Genomic DNA, 23,134 nt, shown 5'->3' on the forward strand with positions numbered 1-23,134 from the left:
CAATGGTTGGATATCCTCCAATTGTAAATTCAAGTGGCAGTCAATGTTTTATTTTACAAACTTACAAATCCAATTTGGGAAGATCCGTACGTCGGATTCCCGATCCATTAGTTCATATGGTCTTCAAATATTAAGTACTATAATGTATTAAGGTTTGGTGACGACCCAACGGTTGGATCGTCGATTCATATAAGGATCAAGTGGCGGTCTCTATCAAAACTATGTTCAAACGATGAAATTTCATCAATCGGAATTTGCATAGGGAATTGGGGTACCAAATTTAGCCTACGAAGGTCAGGGAATGCCTCGGCCCACGCGCCACCGCACATGGCTGTCGGCCACCCCGACTCGCCAGAAAAATCAACTATTTCTAAAAATTCTCAAATTTTATAGGCATGAAGATCTCAATGAGTAGAGAAAGTTTTATACCTGTGGCCAAGTCCAATTTGACCGGGAAAAGCCTCAAATCGCCACAAACCCGTCGGAAACCCTATAATGGGTGTTGGTGGATTCGACTTCTTCGGTGTTCCAACGCCCCTGTCACTGGTGGTTGGGTCTTACTCCTAGGTCCAAGGGGAGTTGATTAAGGGTGGTGGAACTCGCCGGAACGACAGAATCGCCGTCAAGCACCTCTGGTGCTTCGGTGGAGTTCTTCATGGTTTAGGCCTAAAAAACCCTTGATTTTTGGTGGAGATGGAAGATGAGAGGTTAAGGAAGAAGTTGCAGGTGGAGGACGGATGCAAATCGCCTAAAAAATGGTGGAATTTGGTAGGAAACAACCCGAATCACCGTCGGGTTTGGTGTGCACGTTCGCGGGAAGGAAGAGTTAAGGCTTCTCTCTCTCCTCTCCTAATTGGTTGACCTCTTTCCTCAATTTTCTGATTGGTCACTCCTTTCTTTCCTTAAAACTGATTGGTTACCATTCCCGCATGGTGGGAGTTTGAATTAATTTATAACTAAACTTTAAATAACCAATTTCAAACGTCCATAACTATACCGTTATAATCCGGACTCGCAAACGGCTTTCACCTATGTGTTTGTAGTAATGAGTACTGCAAGGATATGCTAAAAGAATAAGTCCTACGTCTCTCTCACCGATGGTCAACGTAAGTTAAAATCTTTGCTTTAAGGGCATTTTCGTAAAATCACTAATTTACAATTTATAAAGCTTAAAATTAGGGATGGGTTTTCACACAAAACTTTTCGACAATTATAAACAAAAAAATCATGATTTAACTATTATTTTAACTCCGATTTTGATGAATTTTTACAGCAACACTCCTTGACCCTATATGAATACAATGAATGAACACGATCTTCAATTTAAAATATTTGCACTAGTGGATACCACAAAATCTTATACATAATGAAAGTATAAATAAACTCTAAGTGTTAGTGAATGTATTGTTCTGATGGGATACACATTCTGCGAAATTGGTTCCAATGATCCAACAGTCAAACTTGTTTATATATGTTTCGAGATCGCATACGCCAAAAATCGCAAAAAAAAAATATTCAGAGATCAAGTAATGAGATAAAACTTTTCAATGATTATAAACGAAAAATCACGATTTAACAGTTATTTTAACTATGATTTTGATGATTTTTTACATCTACACTCCTTGATTCTATATGAATACAATTCGATTGTCAATTTAAAATATTTACACAAGTGGATACCACAAAATCTTATATTATTCCACAAAGTCGTTGACTTTGTGCGACGAAGGTGTGCATTCGTCACGCAAAATAGCTTTGCGCGATGAATGCACACCTTTGTCATGCAAAGGATGTTTATGCAATAGGGCATGTGCGTCGCACAATATTTTGGCGCCAAACCAAGACTTTTACCACTTTTTTCCCAATAGCTTCGTCGAGCGAAGCTATTTTGCATGACGGTGGTCTTCGTCACGCAAAGTTCCATTGCACAAAATGCCTTTGCGTGACGTTTTGTTGTCACCGTTGCGCAACACATACTTTGCGCAACGCAATTTGCTCTATCGCGCAAGTATGTTTTTGTACTAGTGGTATAATAGATTTTCTTTTTATGTACTTTTGAAAGCTTTAAAAGGTAAATTGTAACTAAGAAATCATAGATAAATCTTATTACGTGTCATATTTTGATTGAGTCGTAGTGCCATTAGACATTGTCCAGTGGTTCGTTGAGCTCCACACAAGTTTTTCTCAAATCCTACCCTTTATTTCTTTTAGTTTGTCCTTATTTTTTGTGATAACTAATTCCCCTGATTGTCCTTAATTAAATTAGTTTATTTTAGTGTTTGCTAGCTATTTTTTACTATGACATTATTGAAATCAAGTGGCTGCTTCAACAATAAGGTAGCAAACAGGTCTTTGCTAGAACCCTTTCAAACCTAATTGATAAACGAAATTATAATATTTTTCTTCAACGACCTCTAACTAATTACAACAATTAACCACAATGACATAACAACCACACCAGCAATTAAAAAATAATAATGATCTACCACATCATTGCCATGTCACAAGTACCCTAAACCGTAAATATATATATCTGTGTGTGTGTGTTATGAAAGAGACAAATGCAAATTACCATAATTTTTTTTTTCTTTTTGATAAAAGAAATTCATTAAAGGGAGAAAACTACGAATACAACCAGTTCCAATATAATCAAAGTTTAAAGCTGAGGGAGCAAATCAAGCTACCTGGGCTATAGCCCAAGGCAGCCCTGAACTTGGCTCCGCCAGTGAATAGATTCTAATTTATGTAATATTTCTAAGAGAAAATAATTTGTACTATTAAGTAATTTTAAGGTTTCTTTATTAGTTGATCCCGAAATCGATAGCTGACTAAAAATTATTCCTGGTTGTTCTTAGTTATTTGTTTCTTTTACTGCCTCATTAAAATAGCTACTATCTTTGTATTTAACCATTGAGATTTTCTAAAAATTCTTCAATTTGGTCTAGAATTGCTGTAACTTGTTGCTCCGTTTGCAAAAGCTGATCTAAGAATCTTTTTTTTTTTTTTTTTTTTTTTTTACCAATAAACTATTTCTTTCAGACCAATCTATATAAGATAGGTAAATGGTAAAATTATTTACACTATTCATTTTAACTATTATCTGTTATAGTCTTTCGTAATTTGTTTTGTGTTCCCTCGATGCTATCTATTCTGTTTTGTAGTTGAATTATTTGATTTTCAACCCTTTTTAATAAATCTCTAGTATGAACTTCTATTTCTTTAGGCTTATCTTGTAAAAGTAAATGCATATAATTATCTAATTCCTGTCTTGTTGGTATATTACTAAACCTTTCTAAATTTCTATTCATCTTGTCCTTTCTTTAAATAATCCAAGTTTACAATCGTTCTTACGTCTGGGAAGATTTTATGCTTTTGTCTTCTAATAGTTTCTAAATTGTCTGATATTTGAGTTTATTAACAAATGAACATCAATCACCGACTTTGAGAATTGAAGAAGAAAAGAGGATAAGAAGAAGCTTGTAGGAGAAGAAGACTTGAAAACTTTATATCTATTTTATTAATATTGAATGGATCAGAATTACAAAAAGAGGGAAAATGTCTTATATATCTACTTTAAAACTACTAGGCGTATCAAATAAGCTAACATAAAAACTATGCTGATGTGGCAATTGTTGACATGTCACATATACTCAATACCCCCCCTCAATCGTAACTGGAAAGTCCTAGTTTTAGATTGCCAGGATGTCGAAGGAAATCATGACCATGTAATCCTTTAGTGAGAACATCTGCAACCTGATCTTTGGTAGAAACATATTGAACTATCAAATCACCCCGTTGGACACGTTCACGAATGAAATGAAGATCTGTTTCTAAATGTTTAATTCTGGAATGCTGCACTGGATTTAAACTAAGGGCAATTGCTGACTGATTGTCACAATATAACAGAGGAGGATTAGGCAAAACAACACACAAATCCTTTAAAATCAACCTGAGCCAAGCAATATCAGTGGCTGCATGAGCTAAGGCTTTGTATTCAGAGCTAAGGCTTTGTAATCAAAGTCGGTGATTGATGTTCATCTGTTAATATGGTATCTCAGAGCCTTTCTTGCTCGCGCAATTGATCTTAGACGGATTCCCGTTGCTCCGTTTCTCGAGGTTTTTCTCTATTCTTCGCTGTTTCAAGAATTTGGTGAAGTTGATTTTCTGGGTATTTTTTTTTTTTTTTGGAATCAGTATAATAGTCCTGTATGTCACAATCTTGATTTTTGTAATGATGAAGGCCGATGCCAAACTTGCTTCGTTTGATGATGATAGTGATTTTGAATTGATAATAATTTGTTCTGAAGGCTGATGTCGTTTGATGAATTAAGGTCGATAACCATTGTGTTCATCAAGATCTGACAGTTTTGATTGAGGAATTTTACGATTGCAAGATTTTTGTAAAGTTTTTCATCTGGGTTATTTTGATTCCATCTAGGTATTTTCTGTAATTGTCTGTTTCCTACCAAATCATGTCTGAATCAGTGAAGTTGGAGAGTCTTTTTGGGATGTTGACTATCAAACTGAATGATGATAATTTCATCAAATGGAACTTTCAGTTTTGTTTTGTACTTCGTGGGTATGGTTTGTTTGATCACTTCACTGGTGATTCTGTTTGCCCTTCTAAATATGTTTTGACTCCTGAGTTAGGTGTTACCAAAGAAATTAATACTGCCTACAGAGATTGGATTAAGGCCAATATGGCTTTGTTAAGTCTTCTCATTGCTACACTTAGTGATGATGCTATGGAGCATGTAGTTGGTTGTAAAACTTCTCACGAGGCTTGGGTTGCATTACAAGATAGATATATGGATATCTCTAGTGCTAGTATTAATCATTTGAAGGCTGAGTTGCACACTATTTAGAAAGGTGGTGATAGTGTAGACAAGTATTTGTTGTGGTTGAAGGTCATTAAAGATAAACTTGTTGCTGCTGGTGAGAAAGTCTCAGATAATGATATTGTTATAGCGGCTTTGACCGGTCTTCCAACTGATTTTGACATGATCCGAATAGTAATTCTAGCAAGAGAAACACCAATCACACTGAAGGAATTTCGGGCACAATTATTAGGGGCTGAAAAGAATCTTGAAACTCGGATGCAGTCTCTTGTTCATACTATGGCTGCAATGTATGGTAATGCTGGTTTGCCTACATTTAATCCTATGACTAGTTCTTTTGGTGCTTCTAGTGCTTCAGGGTCTGCAGTTCAGTTTCCTTAAACTTATGGATATGGTTTTGTAGCTCCTGGTTCTTCCACTATTAGGTTTTCTCAGTCTCCTAGTTTCTCACAACCTACTGGTTTTTCTCAGACTTCTAATGGGCATAATTTTGCCCTCATGGAAATAATTTTCAACCTAATGGGAACACTTTTAGTGGTCAAGGCAATTGGTCTTATGGAAATACTATAGGCTATAAAGGCCGAGGTTCAGGTGGTTTTAAACCAAAGTTTAATGGTTTTAAAAGTGGCAAGGTTTGGTCTGGCAATACATCAAATAGGCAAGAGGTTATTCCAGAGTGTCAAATTTGCTTAAGGAAAGGACATACTGCAGTCACTTGTTTGTATCGAAATGGCAATACTCAACCACCTCAGGAATGTCAAATTTGTGGTAAATGGGGTCATATTGCAGTTGACTGTAGACACAGGGGAAACTTTTCCTATCAAGGGGCTCCTCCACCTCCTTCTCTCAGTGCCAATTATGCTTATCAAGATTTAAGCTCTGTCTTTCAGTATCCTACTTCTGTGCATTCTACTGCATATCCTATTACTTATGGGCTTCAAGGCAACACTTCTACACAGTCTTATTCTTCAGGTTTTTCACTAGCTCCTGCCTTTATGACTCAGGCTTCACAGTCTAATATGTTCTCTGAAATTCTAAGAGTTTCTATGTCGTTAAGTGTGCCTGATTTACTTACACAATCTGCTTCTGAGTGTGAGTGTTGGATAGTGGACACTGGGGCTTCACATCATATAAGTCCTGATATTAATCTATTAGAATTTGCCGTTCCATATAATGGAAATAAGAAGATTATTGTTGGGAATGGTACAGGTTTGGATGTTCAAAATATTGGCACTGTGACTATTCAAAGTCCACCTAATACTCTTTATCTTCATAATGTTTTACATGTTCCCATGTTGACCGTTAATCTTCTTTTTGTAACACAGTTGTGCAAAGATAACCACAGTTGGTTTATCTGTGATGTTTTAAACGTCTTTGTGCAAGACAAGGCCACAGGGGTGATACTTTACGGAGGAAAGAGTAGCAATAATGAACTGTTTCGGATCCCTGTACATGTGTTTCCCAAGCTACTGACTCAAGGTGTTTTCTGTTCTTCTGCGTTATTGGGAAAAGCTGTTAAGTCTTCATTGTGGCATCATAGGTTGGGCCACCCTTCTAATGACATTCTAGCAGCTATGTTAAAGAATTCTCAGGTTGTAGTAGCTAGTGATGTAACTAGGCTCTGATACCATATTAACAGATGAACATCAATCACTGACTTTGAGAATTGAAGAAGAAAATAGGATAAGAAGAAGCTTGTAGGAGAAGAAGACTTGAAAACTTTATATCTATTTTATTAATATTGAATGGATCAGAATTACAAAAAGAGGGAAAATGTCTTATATATCTACTTTAAAACTACTAGGCGTATCAAATAAGCTAACATAAAAACTATGTTGATGTGGCAATTGCTGACATGTCACATATACTCAATAGAGTTAACTGCTTAACTAAGTTTCTATTATTCTCATGAATTATTTTTTTTTTCTAAATATTCTTTTATTTCTCCATAATTCATTTCTTTCCATTTTTCTAGGATTCTTAGGTTTATACAGTTTATAAAATTTAATTGTGCGGATAAAATCTAATTATCTATTGTTACATTATGGGGTACATGAGATATATGAAAATAATATTGATGTTTTGATCTTGATATTGGACAATGGAGATTGCATTATTCTCTTTGTTTAAGATCTATAATATCTTTTTTTTTATTTAATAATTGTCAATTCTGATAAATCTAATTTCCTTTACATATCTATACATCTTTTCTAAGAACTAGGCTCTGATACCAATTTAAGCCAATATAAGGGAGACATACTTTCATTCTTGCTTTTGGCTAAAGAACTAGTACCTCTATGATTTGCCTTCATTTTCCTCCAACCCAAGCATCATTATCTCCCCTCTCGTCGATCTCTACTCTCTGGTTCGAGCACGTCTCCTCTATTTCTCATCTAGTTCGAGCAATCTTCACCAACTAAAGTAAATTTCCTTCTCTCAACCTCTGTTTCTGCTTATTTAAAAAAAAAAAAAAAATTGTTGGAAGATTGAAAGCCTGAACTGGATATTGGAAGGCTATGTGTGTTTTTGGGTTTATGGGTTTATGGGCTCATGAAAAGAGTACAATTATATCATGCTACGATGTATGAATAAATAATGGGATTATGGGTTCATGCGTTTTCTGGGTTTATAGGATTCTGTGTTTATGGGTTTAATTAAGCAATTTGGCACTAAAGTGGTCAAGAAGGCCACTAATATAAAAGAAAGCAGGATAGAAACTTTATGGGTTCATGAGAAAACTACAATTCTATCATGCTAAATAATGGGATCATGGGTTCATGTGTTTTTTGGGTTTATAGGATTCTGGGTTTATGGCTTTAATTTAAGCAACTTGATACTCAAGTGTTCAAGAAGGCCACTAATATAAAAGAAAGCAGGATAGAAACAGAACCAGTCTAAAATTTGGAATTCTTTATAGGTCCAAATTTGGGCCTACTTTCAAAATCCCACTTTTAATCTTTCTGTATAAACTTGTTCTTAGAGATAGGCATTTTGATGAGCCCAGAGACTTCGGTGAATAGGGTGCGATGGTGATGATGATGAAGAAGTATTATATGTAACAAATTGTTCAACAATTTAACAACCTAATTTAATTAATAATATATCCAACAACATGTCCTTTAATGTTATTTACACAGTTACAACAGTTTTATATAAAAGTTTACCAAACACTCTTAACACTTTTTTTTAGCTAAAAGCACTCTCACCATTGTAATTTACCAAACACTTACCTGTTTTTTCTCACAGTTGTTTATTCTTGCAGCACAACAAAAGCAGGTTTAAAAAAAGCACATCAATCCCAATCTAGCCCTATGCTAGTCCTTTGTGAGGCTTAACCCACACTCTCCCTTTAGTTAGATAATATTGTTTATTAAAAAGAAAAACAAGACATTTCTCTACTTCAGAAATTAAGGAGCAACATGCTTCACTACGTGATGCTAAAAATAATTAATTGTGCGTTTAATAGTCATTTCAATTTCAGTTTTCACTTTTTGAAAAATAAATCTTGTTTGGTAAATACATTCAGTTTAAAAAAAAATGAAAAATTGATTACCAGAAAGTAAAAACTGATGGAAGGCTAAATTTTAAAAACTAAATTTTGAAAAGTAAAAAAAATAATGTTTTTATTTTTTAATAATTGAAAATAGTTACTAAATAAAATTTTAGATTTAAAAAAATATGAAAACAAAAACTAAAAACTCTGAAAATGAAATGGTTACTGAACATTCTCTTAATTATTTAAATTTTTTTACGAAAATGGAAGAACAAATTGGAGTGAGCTGGATCTAGCAGCAGAGCGACGACCCGGGAGTAGATTCCTCACCGGCGGGGGGATAGGAGATGGCCATCTCGAGGCACATCATGACCTACATGCAACATCGACGAGACCTGGTAGGGCAACCCAATTGGGAGTCAGAAGATCCATAGTACTTGCAGCCCCATGGACTTCATATTCATCATTTTTTAAGGCGGGGGTGAAGGGAGATAGAAGGATCGGTGACGGACTAGACCCCTACACTCACTAATGAGTAGCACATCCTCATCATTATAACCTTCCCTTTCTCATGGCAAGCCCCCGTTAAGTTTTTTTTCATGTTTTTTGCTTTTTTTTTTTTTTTGTTTCTCTTTTTCTTGCCAGTCTGTCCATTTTTATGTTTTTCTCACACCAAAACTTCTCGCGTTTGAACCAGTAATTTGGGACCACGACATTCAGCTCCGCATGCGTTTCTTTGACAATGAAACCCCACGTGTCCATCCTTTCGACTTGTATGCATGCAGCCAAACTACCTCAGCGGAGGAACATGGAAAAAGTCGAGCAACTACCCTGAAACATCGCCATAAAAGCGCCTCAATACCCACCAAATTGAAATCCTGATGGTCATCTGTATCGTGTGCCCATTTTGTGTACAGTGTATATATAATATAATGGAAGCTTAATTTGATAGATGATTGACGTGGTAGCAAAAATCTGTCCTCGTCAATTTTCACGAATTTATATCTACAAAATAATTAACACCTTATATCAAAAACCAAGATCTCAAGCTACCAAAGCTCACATGCCCACTAGATGGGGAAGGGTTGGCCTATGGATCTCTAATGCCTAAGTCAGTATCTCTGAAAACAGTGAGTATGTTTAGGACTTGTATGAATAGCAAAAGCTTACCAAGATTTGGTGGAGATGGAGATATTTATAGGAAGGAGTAGCTAGCCATAGGGATAGGGTTTTTGCTCCACAAATACCCCCAAACCTGCTGGGCTACAAGAAAAAAATGGCAGTAGGTGTGGAAATCTCAAGCTGAATAGGTGAACAGATAGATGTTTCCCAAATTAATGTAGATCTTCAACTTTGACTTGGAGATAGAGTCCTCTAAGGAAGGGAAACCAATTGCCACCAAAGCCTATGTAAGCCTACCTTAAGCATGGAGTTAAATAAATTTGAAGAACAATTTTATCCCAATAACAAAGAAAGAAAAAACTAGAGGATATTGTAAATCCATCCCCTAGTTTTCTTCTTTGTTTGCCTTTGTGAAGAGTTGATCGTCATTATTGTTCTTCTTATCAACGCCATACCAGAGTAAGAAAAAAATTAATTTTCTTTCTTCTTTATCTTTTTCGAGTCTCGAGGCTTGATGGAATGGCTCGACAGAGGCCGATGAGATGCTTGGGCAACCATGGGCCTACTGTACATGTAGGGCAGCTTGAGGGAGCTATTGTGGTTTGGCACAGCACGGCTGGCTAGCAAGGGCCAGGAGCTAGCTCTGCTCGGGCCGAGGGGAACGGCGCACTGAAGCGCAAAGCTGGGCGAGCCGCAAGGCTCAAGCCCATCTGTCTTCAAGCTTAGCACGGGCCAAACTGGTAAGCAAGAGGCAACCACACGTCCAAGCCTGCTTATTAAACCTTTAGTTGAGAAGAAATCATTTGGTTGCTCGTAGGACTATGCCGCTTCTGGAAAGTTTGACATCGAGTTGTCCAGCATCCAGGTCTAGAGATAGAGTGAAGTATCCATCTGTGGTTAAGTCTAGATCGACTTCTAAAAGGCTCACCACTACAAGGATTGGGGAGGAAAGTCTATTACTTAAAATAGTCGATTCGGCTGTTACAGAGGCGTCAAAGCTTGTTTCTTCTGCTGTTGCCATGTCTGTGCTGCTTGCTAAGAATGAGGGAACTACTTGAGTTTGATTTCTCAGCTGCAGTAGATAAAATGGTTAAGGATAAAGCTGCCAAGATTGGAGTTGTTGAAGATGAACTGTCAGATAAGCAAACTGTTGAGTGCGAATAGCTGTATAGCCTAAGGTCATCCAAGCTGCTAATGAGTAGTCTGTTTTGTTTAGTATGTGTCAAATTTTGACGACATTCGTGCAAGTTTATCAATTTGCTAGAAATTTAATAAACTGTTTTCTTTGCTTTACTTCATCTTTGTTTTTCTTGAATCTACTTGCTTGAAGTGTCGTGCAAAATGTTTAACCATGGACCATCAGCTAGGCACACTGCTTTGAAAAAAGCAGATTATCCCACGAGTCACTATGGCCGTGAGGTTTGGCTTTTCGGAGCGTTGAGCTATTGAGTTCATCATGAGCTGCTGCCCCTGACCATGTGTTGCTTAAGTGTTTTGAGTCTTCGATCTTCTGAGTTATGGGACCTACATCTCAACATGATAAAGATCTATAGGACATGAAAATCATTAACCAATCATATGATAAGTGTGCAACTGGATGGAATTTTACAGGTAATGATTCAAAAGAATACTTTACACTTTATGTAACCAGTTCCGTAGGTTGTGTAGTAAGTATCACAACATTTTAGGAATCAACTGTAGTTACCCAAAGGGTTGTTCAACACTCAGCAGTATTAAACCTCGTAGACTGCGCAGCATGTCGGCAGTGGGTAAAGTTTTCCATGAACACTAAGATTGCTAACTACTCACATAAAAAATGTGTAGTTGTCTAAATCTTCATGGGCAGAGGTCTTGCACTTATCATCTCTTTTGGTATAGACTTTGGTTACCACAAAATTAAATCCTTCAGTTGGCTAAGACTTGAAAAAGACTATTGTGGCTAATATCAGGATGACTAGCGCATGGACATTAATTTACCATCTCCCAACGGGTGAGCATTGTATACCCTTTAACAGGGTGTTAGGGGATTGGTTTAGCCTCGCCCAATCAGAGAGCATACCTAGATGGGTGTCGGGGAATTAGTTTACCCTCTCACACTGGAAAACATACCTAGTTGTGTCTCAAAAATTAGTTTACCCTCTCAAATTGGAGAGCATGGAAGCTGTTGTGAGCATGCAGTCAAGACAGGCTTATGAACGACTTCTTATATCTTCGTCGAAAATAGGAAAAGTGTATCAAACTCTGCTAGAAGGTAGAAACTGCAAGAAATCTTAAATAATCCTTGCGAGGTTTTGTCCGTTGATCTATTTGAGTCTTCGAGCTTTAATATGGCTGGATAGGGTTTAGGTAGTGATGATGGAATGTAAGATTCGTCGTTTTGGAGCTTTCCTTGCCAGCAGGGGTGCAGACTTTTCTTAAGGACTAAGCCTCCAAACTGGAATTGCCATATTTTGGCCGTTTTGTTGTAGCTGGAGATGATATGCTGCTAGTAGGCTGCAACACAAGTGATAATCTTCTTGCGTTCTTCCTCTGCCAAGTCTAGGTTTGTGGCCATCTCCTTTCTGTTTTGCTCAAGGCTTGGGAGAGTCTTTATAGTAAACAAAAAATATGCACATAATCAAATTATCACATAAAATCATAACAACTTTCAAATTTAGGGATTCTACTATAAGAACTCTCTCATTGGAGATAATATTCCTTATGGGACACAAATATCCTCTTTAAGTCTTTAGATAAGTACTCAAAGGTGGTGTTGGGAGTCCTTAAATAGGGACTCCAATTAGAGATGCCCTTAAGACTAAAAGGGAATCTTTGTGTACCTAAAGGATTATTGCCTCCAATGGGAGAGTCCTTATAGTAAAATCTCTAAATTTGAAGTTTTTATGATTTTATGTGATAATTTGATTAGGTGCACATTTTTTGTTTATGTTAACCTTTTTTTTAAATAATTAAAAGCATTAATAGCATAAAGGCTTCAATCAACAGTGGGGCCCCGTCTTTCACTCAAGATTATGTCTTTATACAGTACCTATATGTGGGTACATACGCTATATATCTGGTGTATCCCTATACTTTAGGGATTCACTTTCAAATTTGTTGGAGATTCGTTTTATTCCTATTTTATACGGTGGTTGTCCCTATTTAGGGACTTCACTGGAGCTGCTCTTAGATTCTAAAGGTACCAAGAAACAAGATGTACCAGAAATCCAATGTACCATAACCATAAAACCAAATGGACTCATATTATAGGCAATCAAACGTACCAATATAATCAAACGATCATACAATCAAACGTATCTCTTATAAAACTATAGGAAAATGTTTAATCAAATTCTTTAAAAAAAACATATGTTTAATCAACGTAATTGAAAAACAAGGCGCTTATATTAAAATGCCCCTTTCTTTTTTAGAATTATTATTCTTTTATTATAAATCATCCAAGAAACAAAAATTCATTTAAATCATAATAAATTATAAATTAATTAATTTTTAATAATAGATAAACTAAAACGAGCCATGTACCACACAAGTTAGCGTGGGACAAGGACACAAGAGGCTAGTGTTTATAATAAGAGTAATGTTAGGAAGATTAACTATCTAGACAAGGACACAAGTGGCTAGTGTTTATAATAAAAGTAATGTTAGGAAGATTAACTAATTAGACCAAGTTTTCTAAATTATATGATGTGTTTGATTAACGTGTTTATTTTCTATTAGTGACACATATCATAATTTGCAAATTTAATTTAAAAAGTTGATTACCTAGCATTATCTTTGTTTAAAGTGCTTCTAATTAAAACGCTTATTATTATTATTTTTGAACAAACGATATTATCTACACTGAAGGGAGAGGGGTTGACTTAGCTTCATAATGAGCTAGAAATAATGTGGTTCAAATTCACCTTTGTTAAAAATCTAACCTAAGACCGCTCACTAACAAGTGAAAATAAATATCACTAAACCGTAGTAATAAGTCATAATTAAAACGCTTATTAACAAAAGTTTTTTACAGAAACAATCGCAAACGGCTTTTCCCAGTTCAGGGTCTGGTAAGGCCCACGACAATCAGCCCAGTCCACGTAGACTCACTACGGCAACAACCATTTTTCCCACTTCAAAATCCAACCAACGACAATCCGTTCCTTTCCTTTCCCAGTTTGGCAACCAATCAAACTCCCTCATTTCTCCCTCGATTCTCACTCTCTCTCTTTTTTCTATTTTTTGGCTTTCTTATTTATTTAAAAAATTAAATAAAAATGCGAAAGAAATCATCATCTTCTTCGTCCTCATCACTGCCGTCGCAATCGTTGTGGCGGAGATGGTGGAGATATCTTCACCCGCGGTATCACCTGAAGAGGTCGCAGCTGTTGCCACTCATCGTCCTCTCCTTCGTCGCCCTAACATGGCTGCTCTCTGCCCTCCAATCGCTCACCGGAGACCACCAGGTTCTTTTTTCATTTACTAACTGTTTAATTTATTTTCGGAATCATTTTATTTACTAGAATGCATGCAGCAATATGCATACATTTGAATCGAATTAACGAGTAATTTTGTGAAAAATGGAAAATGTGTGATTTCTTGGGTTTTTATTTCGATAGGTAGCGGTGTCGAGGTTGAATAAGGATCTCAAAACTTTAAAGAATCAGGTAAAGAGCAGTTGTAATATCTTCTAGAAGTTAAAGAGTGTCGTAGAATTGATTTGAATTCGGCATTGTGATTTTTGAGGGTCGTAATTTGGTTGAAAATTGAAAATCGCAGCTAGAGAGTGTGAAGAAGCATTTAAGAGGTTGGAGCATTGTTGAGGAAGATGATGATCCCCTCAATTTCGAACGGAGAAAGGCAGTTAAAGATGCTATGATTCATGCCTGGACTTATTACGAGATGTATGCATGGGGTCATGATGAACTCAAGGTATGCTTATTAGTAATGCTTCATGTACCACATTTACTAGCGTATTCTGCGGGTCCCTTGTGCTTTGCTTATTAGTGGATTGGAATACTGCAACTCTAACAACTTAGCACTCATTCTAAACAGCCACAGACAAGAAATTCCGTTGATAGTTTTGGCGGCCTTGGTGCAACTCTAGTGGATTCTCTTGATACATTGTATATAATGGGTCTTGACCAGCAATTCCAAAGAGCTAGAGAGTGAGTTTCTAACGGTTTTTACTTTTTTTTTGCCATAGATTGTAGTTTCTCCATATGCATGCCTGACATGTAACATAAATATGTAACTGTAAAAATACACGTTTAGATTGTGAAAATGCAATTGTAATTTCAAATGGTTTTCTTGACTGGTTACTTTTTTCTCAACTAGTCTTAGCTGTAATATTGTATCAGTTATTTTGGTTAAGGCTCTACTTTATGGATTAGGTTTGTTTTGAGATGACTAATACTGTTGATCTTAAATAATTGCAGGTGGGTCGCAAACTCATTGAATTTCAACAAGAATTATGAGGCTAGTGTTTTTGAGACAACCATAAGGTTGCATTAGAAGGTTTAATTGTGTTTTTCATAATTACTATCTTACTTATTTCTTTTCTCACAAATTCCCGAATATTTCAGTCCATTTCTCCTGGTCATCTCCAGTGACTGACTCTTATTGTGGCTACTTTTGTTGATTATAGAGTTATAGGCGGACTTCTTAGCGCGTATGATCTCTCTGATGACGACATTTTCCTTGAAAAGGCAAGAGATATTGCAGATAGGTTGCTTCCTGCATGGAATACACCTTCCGGAATCCCCTATAACATAATAAACTTGATGTATGGGGATGCCAAGAACCCTCGGTGGACAGGGGTGAGTTCCATGCTTCTTTTTGTTTGTGATGGGTGTTCTTACACTGTTCTTCCCTGGCCATCGTTGGCTTTGTTCTGCCCCTTGACATTTTTACTTTTTAAGTCAAACCATCAAGTTGTTCATATTTATTTATCTTAAAAGTGTAGTTTCGATTATTAACAACTGAGTAAATTTACAAGATTAAAGAATGCTCAAGTAATAGTTCAGCTTTGTATATTATGCTGCCTCTTCCCAGGCTAAATGGGGACTCTATTGTGAGTTTGAACTATGAATTGATTTGATAGAGGGTATCAACGATTGTGTGCTTTGCTAATTAGACTGCTTATAGTTGAGCTGTTTTCTCCTGTGATCTCTACTCCTTTTATCCTCTACTCCTTTTATCACGAATTGTTAGACAAGTTAGAACTGTTAAACTTCATAGCAATATCTTTCTGTCAATAAAAAAAGACTATTATTATAAGTTCTAATGTGAAAAACTATTCTTTATATGAAATCAGTCTAATGCTTCATAATGAAAAACATGTTTTACACATTGTTTGATATATCTGCTGTACATCTTCTTAGGGGTGAGGGTGTATATTTTTAAGTTGATCTGCATTTCTTCATTACAAGGGCTAGTAAAAAGAAATAAATGTTTCAACCAGTGTTTCATGACTATATACGTGCTGTGTAAATTCCCTTAACTGTTCTAGCATGCTCTTTTTCTTATAGGACAGTAGAGAATTCTTTATGAGAAAAATTCCTGAACTTCTGTAATCTCTGAATTACTACATCTCCACTTGGCATTACGTAGATTGTGATGTCTGTGTTCAAGGGTTGCAACCAGTGTATGTTGCTATGTTGAAGTAGGCATCAAACTGGAATCGGTTAAGTATCTATTTACACCATCATACATTATCTTTCTTTGAATTTATATACTTCTTGCTAGGGAAAAAGTATTCTGGCAGATGCTGGTTCAGAGCAGCTTGAATTTATTGCTCTATCTCAAAGGACGAAAGATCCCAAGTACCAGCAGAAGGTGCTCTTTAATGTTTTAACAATGTAGCTCAGAAATTAGTTATATATGTGCCTATCTGATGAAAAGAATTATCAGTACCATGGCATCATTGTTAATATTCCCATCTCAGTTTAATTTCTTTTGACTGCACAGAAACTGTAAATGACTGAGACATAAATCTTTGCTTCCTTTTCTCTATGAATTGTTTGCATGCTGATATCAGGTGGAATATGTCATCAAAGAGCTTCATAAAATATTCCCCACTGATGGATTGCTTCCCATATATATCAATCCTCTCACTGGAGAAACTTCATACTCAAAAATTACATTTGGTGCCATGGGTGATAGGTATGAAACTTAAACATCACTGTAATCTGTATTTGGTTAGTGCCATGGATGATAGGTATGACTTAAAATTAATGTTAAAGGAAGGCAATCACAGTTATGTTTCTAGTTCAAGCTAGTGCTTAGTTCCCTGACCTGCAGTCCTGAAACTGTATGTTGTGAATTAAATATAATAATTTGGACTGTTATTTGTATTCTACTTTATGACTTGAAATTGAATGATTATTGATAGAGGTTTCTATTAGCAACCTGAATACGAGCTATTGAAGGAAGTTTTGGGTTGCGAAGGAAAATCGTTCATTTTGAACAATTTTACTTGCTAAAATATATGAAATCACAGTATGGATTTTGTCTGCTAAAAGCTTCATATTAGAACACCATGACGGTTTTGTCAGTTTCAGATGTCATGATCTTTTAGAATTTTTTCGTGTTTCTTGTTTACAAATTGTTAGTAGATTAGAAATTTAAAATCCAATTCTTTAAATAAATAATATTGGCCTTGTATATCTGATCTTCTTCTACGTTTATTATTTTTGGATAAGAAACAAAAATTATATTGAAACTAGTGGAAATGTACAACGTATTGAAAGGAAACCCAATAGCCCATTATTTATCTGATTAATTGAAAAAATATATTTACCCGGAAACTTTAGGAGGGTTGATGATGTTATATCCACATGTATGGCTGGCCAATTGATTTGCAGAATGTCTTTTTGGATGCAGTTTTTATGAATATTTACTTAAGGCTTGGATACAAGGGAACAAAACTGAAGCAGTAAAGAACTACAGGTGAGAAGCTGTAGAACATCAGTATGATGTAATTTTATAAATTATATTGACATAGTTCAGCACCCTGTTATCAACATTTCCCGTTAGTAATGGTGACGCATGTCACTCTTTTGCCTTTGCTCTTTCCTCATTTCTTATGATGATATGTTATGGCCTTTGTTAATGTAATCTAAGGCAGTTAGTTGAATATTTGTTGTGACAAAATCTTTGCCTATGAATACTGGAATTAGAGAAATGTGGGAGACGTCAATGAAAGGTCTGAAAAGCTTGATTCGGAGGACGACGCCATCCTCATTTGCATATATATGTGAGAAGACTGGAAACTCACTGTATGATAAGGTAGTGTGTTCATTATCAGATTATTGTTTCCCAAATACATTGTGAAAAAAAATTGAAGGGATGTGTCGCCTTTGTGTATGCAGATGGATGAGTTAGCTTGCTTTGCTCCTGGCATGTTAGCTTTAGGATCTTCTGGCTATGTCCCTGATGAAGCTGAAAAGTTTTTATCCCTTGCTGAAGAGGTACACACCAGAAAGTATTTGATGTCATGTTTAGCTAGAGCAGGCTTAGTGTAGCCTGTTATGCATGCAAGCTTCGAAGCACCCAAGGTTCTAAAAGGTGCTAGGCGGGCAGAGGCCTAGCATCTATGCGGGGCCTAGAGCCTAGGCGTCTAGGCCCAGGTGGTTTGTTTTTTTTTTTTTTTTACCTTTAGCCAAATTTATTATACAATATATAAATAAATGTTTACTTATACATAAACAAATATATAATTTTATCGGAATTCATAAATTACAAAATAGAATGACTTACAGATTATAAAATACCAGAACATATTGAATACATGGGGAACAAACATATAATGAGTGTTCATCCAAGTATCCAAAAAGTCTCTTACAATTTGTAGAAAAAATAAAATGCAAAATGGAAGTTATCTATTTTCTGTCTAAGTGAGAGTTGCGACCTAAAGTAGTTTCGACGGGCTAGGCGAGTGCCTAGGCAGGTATAGGTGCCCTTTCTTATTTTTTAAACGTCTAGGGATTAATCGTGGCTGTGGCTAACCACCTAGCGCGTAGGCGGGGATTTTTAGAACACGAGAAGCACCTGATTAATAGTCATCCTATCACCCCAAAAACTGAAAATAAAAACCAAAAATATATTGAATTAAAAACTATAATGCAGTGTTCTAAAGACTGAAGCTCTTTCTTGTGCTCCACGGTTCTTATCGGTTAATAGAATAAGTTTTTGCCCTATCTTGCATAAACATTGTAAGAGGTATTGCTTATATTTGAGACTCGCACAAAGATTAAATTGAGTACTAAAGTTGAAATGTTTCTTTTAAAACAGTAATGGTTTGGGATCAGATGATAAGATACAAAACAAAACAGTAATTTAGTTTAATATTAAGAAGTCCATGAAAGGCTGTGTACATAGCAGAATCAACCTGAAACTTTTTTCATGGATTAGGGAGGGATTTTTCTATAGAAGCCCAGAGATGGGGATAAAATGTTCTCTAGTAGTGGACTGGAGATTAGAAGATTGGCAGCATAAACAGGAGAGTAAGTGTGCATCATTATCATACCTTGGTAAACTCCACTCTTTATGTCTTGGAATTTGGATCATCAAGCATTACTGAAATTGGTCGTACTTTTGTCTGAGAGTTAGAATAAAAGATTCCATTTCGGAATGAAGTCAAACACTGAACACCGAAGTTACAGTATCTACTATCTATTAACCACCCAGACTAGACAACCTGCTTTCAGATTGTAAGCAAACAGAGTTTCGCAGCTTCTCAGCCTATACTTCAAGTTTGGATCATTAAATGTCAAACGATTATTTTATCACATATGAAATAGCTAATCTTGTGAATAACTAATTTTTTATGTAGCTTGCATGGACATGTTATAACTTCTACCAGAGAACTCGTACAAAATTGGCTGGAGAGAACTATTTCTTCCCTGCTGGACAGGTTTTATACTTCCATTCTTTTACTTTCCAGATGTCGTAGATAATTATAACTTGATGTCAGAAAATTTATGCAGGACATGACTGTTGGAACATCGTGGAGCATTTTGAGGCCAGAGACAATTGAGTCACTGTTTTACCTATGGCGTTTCACTGGGAACAAAACTTACCAAGAATGGGGTTGGAATATTTTCCAAGCATTTGAAAACAACTCTAGAGTAGATTCAGGATACAGTGGGCTGAAAGATGTAAGAACATGTTATTAAATGTTTTTTTACGTTATTTTCTCTTTGAATTTTGAGGTAGGTACAATAGCGCAAACACGCACACACTTGGAGTCATGGCTCACGTGATGAATCATTTTCATCATCTTGTGACAACATTATTTTCGTTTTGAAAACTTTATTCAGTTGCCTCCCACTGCATCCCCACTGTGCTCGTACAGAAACAAATTAAAGCTGAACCCTTTGCTACTCTTCACTCCCATGGCATTAAGTGTATATGTGTGCACTGTGGGTGCTATTTAGTCGACTCTGAGGTTAGGTGTAAAGTTTTGGGTTGCATGCTCGAATTTGAGATTGCAATTTCTCAGGCCGGTCAGTTTGAATGAGGTTTCCACACCTGACATGTCATCGTTTTTAGTATTTAAGCTTAGGCAGCAACTAGCTTCACCGTATCCCTATTGAGAGGTTATTGGAACCAGGGACATTCTTGGGGCAGGTCAGGTTATATAAAATTGTTAGGGGCCTCTTGATCCATATAGAGAGCATTCCACACTTGAAGACTTGCTTTAATGTAATCATCTTTCTTTCAACTGTCAACAAAGAACCTGCTTAGAGATCACTAGATATGCACGTTGTTTTTCTTCTCCAAAGAACAGTCTGCTATTATTTGGTGTTAAATATCATGGGTTTACGGTAGGATTGAAATATCAACCGAATACAGTGCTGCGACTGGGTTTTAAATCAGTTGGCCGTGGCATATATCTTGATGTGGTTCCAAAATGAGTAGCCAAGTTGTTTAATTGGGAGTCTCTCCTAATATGTCTATGTTTGAATACTTGAATACATCAATATTTGGCTGAAGTCTTTTATTCAATTTTTCTCAGGTGAGTACAGGCGAGAAAGATGATATGATGCAGAGCTTCTTCCTTGCAGAAACGCTCAAGTATCTCTATCTCCTATTCTCGCCTCCATCATTCATCTCTTTGGATGAATGGGTATTCAACACAGAAGCACACCCTCTAAGGATCACAGATCGACATGCTAGTGGAGAGAGTGATAGTACAACTGAACAAGACAGATTACCTGAAACATTCCAAGGCAGGAAAGGACGGTCAGGATCTACTTAGTTCCCATACTTAAATAAACTTCAAGTCCTTCAGGGTCCCCCTTTCAACCATATATAACGTCCCGGCCATATTCAACTGTGTTTGGGTATTCAACAGCATTAGTTGCTTGAACCTGATACTGAAGGCAGTCGAGCAAGTCAATTGTGAGAGGTGACGGTGAAATGGCTGTGCTGGAAACAGATGGGGACCGTCTTTCGGTTGCTGCTTGGTATGTAACAATAGATTGGAAATATTAGGATGGATTCAAATTCTCTGTATTTTTCTCTGCTGACAATGTGCTATGGCCAAGGCACATGATGTTATTTCAGCCTTGAATCTCTTGCCCATATAAACCCTAAATATATCCTCCTACCGTACATTTAAACGATCTTGTTTTGGCCATAAGCATTGTATCTTCGGAGAAAATTTGAATTGAAGGTCCTATTTCTGTTAGAATTTTGTACAAACATTTCTGTAGTAGCAGAGATCTACATCTCAGGATCAGAAATTTATAAGGATGCCATGTAATAAACATCCGGTTAACTACATTGTATGCTGAATCAAGTGTGAGCAAACACTATCGGGAGGGGCAAGAGTTTAAATCCGGAACGCACTGAGTTGATAATCAACCACTTGCATTTATGTAATCATTTTTTGGGTATATGGATGTGTGAGTTAACAAACATTATGTTTGATTGTTGATATTGTCTCATCATCAGCAGATTATAATACCAAATAAGTGTCCAATCAGGAGGAATATTACATACCACCGGAGCCAAAAAGTGTACAATTATTATTATATGATCTGAAAGACATTCAATATAGGAAGGAGGAACAATCTGAAAGGGAATGATGTACGAAGTACTTCAGAGGAGATTTTCTGGACCCTCTAAACACAAATCATCGTTTTGTAACGGAAATAAATAAATAGAAGTGGTTTTCGCATTTTCATTTTATCTTTTTGCACTCTATGAGAAATAAATTGAATAAACCATTTGCACCTAATCACCTTCCCTCTCAGAAATCATCTCAGGTCTGCTTCGAACAACCATTTGAGAAACCTCGAAACCTCGCCTTCCCCCTCTCTCTCAGAAACCTCTTTCTCTATCTCTCTTCTTGCAATTCACTCTGTCTCTTCCAACTCTCTCTCTCGTGGCGACTCACTCTGACTTGTTCGGCGAATTTCCAGACGAATCTGTGCACGATGGGGCTCCAGACCACAACCAATTGATTTCTATTGAACTCAATTACATCCTACAACAATTTCATGTGAGTTTTTTTATCTAAATTTTTTGTTGATTCGGACGAATTTGGGTTCGTGCATACGGGGTCTTTTATTCTTTTTATTTTTGTTGTGTGATTAGTGATTTGTATTCTTTTTTATATTGACTTTGACATACGAAATATTAGAAAATGATACTGTCTAGTCTAGATTAGAGAGAATTATTTACATACCAAAAAATAATAGGAACACTGTTTGATGCATATTTATTAAAATGGCGATAATAACATATGTTCAAAAGCATGATTCATTCTTCTTTGTGCTGCAGATTGCACGGGAGAAAGTTGATAACCACATTTTGAATGATCAGAAAAACACAATATAAGCAAGAGTTGTTTCAAGTAAGAAGATAGAGAAAGACAATGAGATAACAGCATTTGACATCTATTTTTTTACTAAAAACGAAGTATATGCTCATCCATTTTATCAAAAGATAAAGAGATTTAATAAGATGTAATGCCTTGTATAAATCTGGATCTAAAAAAGCCAACTCTTCAATTGTGACCTTCTTCGCCGTCTGGCCTGTTTTGTCGAGGGTGGCAGTATTTTTAGAGGTTCTGTGCATTTGGAAAAGCTGTAGAGGTTAAAACAGAACATTAGTTCATAAATTTTGTGAGAATACCCCTTCGTTTATTGTAAGAGCATATAATATTTTTTTTTTTAAACAAAGTAAACACACTTACACTGATTTTGTATGAATATCTTGTCTGTGTGTTGAAAAATTAATGAAAAATTGCATGTTAAAAAACTGCTTAAATATATTAATCTAAGTTTAAAAGTCAAATATAAATTGATTTGAGAAAATGCTAGATTTGTCTAAATAATCTCAGTATATTAATCTAATTCTAATTCTAAAACAAATACTGAGAGTGACAACAAACAATGAGAGTGATACCAAATACTGACAGTGATACCAAATAATTCTAATTCTAAAACAGGTTAAATATATTAATCTAACTCTAAAACAAATACTGAGAGTGATACCAAATAGTTTAATACTATTGTTTAATTCGTATGTATACATGCAAGAAAAGAGTTGCTAAGCAATTTCAACTAAATGTTAGCTTTTACATGACACGCTGTAAAAAAAATTGATCAAAAGAAGTGAATATGTTTGGGTGACATGTTAAGAAAATATTAGTAGAGTATATATAAAATAATGTTTGAATATAATAATA

At 35.9% G+C, this 23,134-nt stretch overlaps 1 protein-coding gene across 2 annotated transcripts; it reads left to right on the top strand.

The window, feature by feature from the left end:
• The first annotated feature begins 13,628 nt into the window (after positions 1 to 13,628).
• LOC137737488 (mannosyl-oligosaccharide 1,2-alpha-mannosidase MNS1-like) lies at positions 13,629 to 21,302 on the top strand. Of its 2 annotated transcripts, none has more exons than XR_011068826.1 (14): positions 13,629 to 13,898; positions 14,052 to 14,099; positions 14,212 to 14,364; positions 14,488 to 14,600; positions 14,871 to 14,936; positions 15,080 to 15,251; positions 16,180 to 16,269; positions 16,472 to 16,596; positions 17,317 to 17,382; positions 17,613 to 17,721; positions 17,805 to 17,903; positions 19,268 to 19,348; positions 19,409 to 19,592; positions 20,453 to 20,593. XR_011068826.1 is itself a non-coding variant. In XM_068476983.1 (14 exons), exons 1-14 carry the CDS (start codon positions 13,710 to 13,712, stop codon positions 20,693 to 20,695), a joined length of 1,725 nt encoding a protein of 574 aa, XP_068333084.1. In that variant the 5' UTR covers positions 13,629 to 13,709; the 3' UTR covers positions 20,696 to 21,302. The 2 variants fall into 2 exon arrangements, 1 of the variants encoding a protein (XP_068333084.1); XM_068476983.1 differs by having other exon boundaries at positions 19,422 to 19,592; positions 20,453 to 21,302.
• The last annotated feature ends 1,832 nt before the right edge of the window (positions 21,303 to 23,134 follow it).

Source organism: Pyrus communis, chromosome 6 (genome assembly GCF_963583255.1).
Source record: "Pyrus communis chromosome 6, drPyrComm1.1, whole genome shotgun sequence".
NCBI lineage: Eukaryota > Viridiplantae > Streptophyta > Magnoliopsida > Rosales > Rosaceae > Pyrus > Pyrus communis.